The sequence below is a fragment of the Seriola lalandi genome, unplaced genomic scaffold (assembly GCF_002814215.2).
Source record: "Seriola lalandi dorsalis isolate HSWRI2012SDOR001 ecotype SW California unplaced genomic scaffold, Sedor1 jcf7180002054939, whole genome shotgun sequence".
Taxonomy (NCBI): Eukaryota; Metazoa; Chordata; class Actinopteri; order Carangiformes; family Carangidae; genus Seriola; species Seriola lalandi.
The window spans coordinates 1580888-1584616 of NW_019525659.1; the positions used below are offsets into that span (position 1 = coordinate 1580888).

At 41.0% G+C, this 3729-nt stretch overlaps 1 protein-coding gene across 2 annotated transcripts in view; it reads left to right on the forward strand.

Annotated features, from left to right (window-relative positions):
* The window catches only part of dennd1a (DENN/MADD domain containing 1A), a 28506-nt gene that overhangs the window by 3142 nt on the left and 21635 nt on the right, over positions 1 to 3729 (forward strand). For both annotated transcript variants that reach the window (XM_023397891.2, XM_023397893.2), the window contains exon 2: positions 1379 to 1443. In XM_023397891.2, coding sequence (XP_023253659.1) covers positions 1379 to 1443 — 65 coding nt within the window. The remainder of the gene's footprint in view (positions 1 to 1378; positions 1444 to 3729) is intronic.

Here is a 3729-nt window from a genome sequence, read left to right on the forward strand (position 1 = left end):
ATCAATGTGTTATAGGTCAGCTATACTAAGGCTAGGTTTTTTTTCTCAATGTGGCTTTCACACTCCGTTGTAGTAAGGCACTTACACTGTGTGAGTAAAAAAGTTTTGGAACAGCACCAAAGGTCGGGGCCCAAATGGTCCCTGACAGAGGGTACAAAGAACCTATTGTTTTTGTAGAGATTATTATCATTATTATCATTATTATTAGTAGTAGTAGTAGTAGTTGTAGTAGTAGTAGTATTCTGCTGGGAAAATACATTTCAAATAAATATTTCAAATAAAATGTCTATCAGTTTTATCAAATCAATTATCACTGTGTTTTTCATTTCACATACATTTCATCACTTTATTAATTCATATTCATTTTTATCAGTTATGTTTTGTTACTTCCACCCTTGAGGCCACTTTCCTGAAAAGATAAATGGTCAGTTGTGTGTTCAGAATGAGGAAACAGGGCTCTGTTTCCATCATATTGCAAATGGACTGCAATTATATAACGCTTTATTTAGTCTATCTTCAATCTATTCTAATCAAATCAGCTCTAAATGGATCAAATCACTTGATAATTTATCACTCCATTTTCAGTTTAACTGCATTTGCACCACCTCTTTGCAGACTGAGTGACAGAGGAGCTGGGAACTTGGTGAAACAAGCAGTACAGCCAGGATTAATGCACAGTGCAACTGTGCATTAATGCGTGCATGTGATGTACTGATTATTATTATTTAATTTATGGCATTACAATGAAGTTCACTTTACTTCTGATGTTAAAAACCCTGATGCACTTATAGTTTTCTTCTTTGACACATTTTAAATATTAGAATGACTATGGAGCTGAAAATTTCAAATTAATGACAAATGTTCAGTCATAATAAATATTTGGCAGAACAACCTAACTGGTTGGCTGTTAAATTAATTAAAGTCATAAAATATATTTTTTAGTGGGAGGCTCCACTATAAATAAATATATATATATATATATATGTAATATTTAATAGTCCAGACTGTTCTGGTCTGTGGTTCCCTGATGGTGGAACAAGCTACCAAAGTCTATCAGAGCAGAGCGTCCCTCTGTCTTCAAGCATCTATTGAAGACTCCTCTCTTCACAGAGCACCTCCTCTCTAACACCTCTAACACCCCCACATGTCTAACTAGCTCCTACTGTGGACTTCACCTGATCTCCTTCACTAATTAAACTTAAAACTTAAAATAAGTGCTTAGTTCTTACACCGAGGTCTCTACTGCTCTGAAGCTTCAGTGGTGAACCTCACTGTAAGTCTCTTTAGATAAAGCTGCTGCCAGATGACTAAATGTAAATGATAAGTATTTCCATAACATGAGAAGACCACACTGATGATCTGTCTTCCTCTCTTCCAGGGAGAGCCCGGAGTCCACGTTTGAGGCGTATCTGGAGGTTTCCCATCCAGGCACACACAGCTCCAGTAAGTTGGTGAAGGCTGGAGGTACAGCTGCATTCATCTTCTGTTTTACACTGATCATAAGCAATAAGCCATCAAGGCTTCTATACTACACGAGTAAAGTCGTGTTGCATTTCTACTTCCAGGGGAGCAACCAATTGTAGTCTGGTTTCCTCCAGACATGACGTTTAGTGTAGAGGCCCAGCAGTTCAGTCCTGGTCTCATCAGACCAGAGATTCTGTTTTCTCTCAGTCTCAGTCATTTAGCTGCTTCTTTACAAACTGTCACTGCCATAAAGTCCCGATCAATGTAGAGCTGCAGTGATGGTTGTCCTTCTACATTGAAGGTCTCACAGTTGAACAACAAGGACTCTTCCTGGAGCTGGCAGCCTCACCAAACTGAGCAATCAGGGAGAAACCATCACCTGATCACACCTCATCACCTGATCTGTGTGTCTCAGACTCTTGGATGCTCAAATTTGAATTCATTGTCTTCAGGCATTTCTGCAGTTTTTGATGTGAAATATTTTTTGCACCTTTATTCTGAGAGAGGAAAGTCTGGGAGAGAGGGAGGGGTGACATGCAACAAAGGGCCACAGGTCAGATTGGAACCTGGGCTACTGCAGTTAGGAATAAGCCTTTGTGGTATGTGCTCTACCAGGTGAGCCACTGAGGCCCCCCTGATGTGAAAATGTTCTACATTTTGGCCTCAGATGAGTCCTCAAACTGGGGTCACAAGTAGACCCTGGTTCATTATAAGTGGTGCGAACAGTTGGATTAAGGCTCATGATAAGGTTGGTTGGAGGTTGATCTCGTCTTTGTCGGAGGCTTTTTTTTTTTTTTTTTAAATCTGCTCTATGTGACTCATTTCCTGGGTACTGAGGAGAGACTGTAGGCTTTATTTCTAAGAACGTCTTCCTGTTGGAGACTTGTGCCTCGTCGTTTCCTGTTCAGTCTTAAATATCCCATGTTCATGTCTTTATCACACAGTTCTTCTTCAATCTGACTTCTGCTATTCTTAAAACAGGAATCACTTCAGACCACCACTTAGTTTTTTTGCACACTGAAGAAATAATGGGGTTATTAATATGTTTTTGGGATTTATGGGATTATTATTAATAATGGGAGTTATACACAGCATTTCTTAGTCTGGTTTTATTTATGCTCCCCACAATATGCTGTTTCTCTCTTTTAATTTGTGGGATGATATCTGACATTTCTTGACATCTTCTAGAAACCTTTTCATATTTGCAAACACTCTTTAGATGAGGCGTCAGTGTGACTCTCAGCATGTTGCAGTGAAGCTCAAGACTGACTCCTCCTGCTGGAGACAACATGCAGCAACTGAGACAGATTTTTAGAAAAAAATAAGAATGATCTACATCTGTTCTGACCACAGAGAGTTTTCTCAAATCGTCATAGAAATGATTGGTTATCATTAAAAATTCTAATCTAGTCCAGTCGTTATTATTTAGTCAACTCCATTAAGATCAACGACGGTTAGTTAACACTATTCGCAAAAACCCACCGGCTCTGGAAACTCCACCCCTGACACTTCTCTATCAGGTCCTCATACTTGGTCCTCCTCCTCTGATTGGCTCCCAGGGAACAGTGAGCTCCAATATCACCACTTCCTTCTTTAACTCTGACCGTGCAACATTGTCGGGTTTGAAGGTCGTCTGTATTGTCCTGACAAGTGTGATGAGTCTTTGCTGGCTGGAAGCACTTGGTGGTGTTCGTGGCAGATGGCCCCCGCTACTTCCTTCCTGATGCCAACAATAGCGACCCTCTCCCATGGCTTTAGGGCAGCAGCTGATGATGTGCTATAACATCCCTGTCTGTTGGCAGAGCAGGAAAGCAGGTGTGTCAACTGTGGCCTGGTGAATAAGTGGGAAGGGCTTGGTAGTCCATTGTAGATGTGGTGGGACTTTGCTTATCACAGCTCAGGCCAATCCTGCTGGCCTGTTCCTCTTCGACTTATGCCCACACCTTTCACCTCTCCTTGCCTTGGTCCTGGCCATAGCCAAGCATCAACCTCCGAGGCTAAAACATGAAGCCAGCACTGAACAACCAAAACCTGCAGTTCCTCTAATGACCACTAGAGTCTGGCTCCAGCAGTGAGTCAGTCCCCATAGACTCCCATGTTAAAATGTCCAACTTTACAGCACAAATAACATGTTTACAGCCTGGTACAAAAACAGATTTGGTCTCGAGATTTAATTTCCTCCTTCATGACAACTGTTTATATAACTCACCTGTTTACATTTTATTAACGCTTAAAGTTATGGAGAATTGAGGGCGGGCCGCTTTG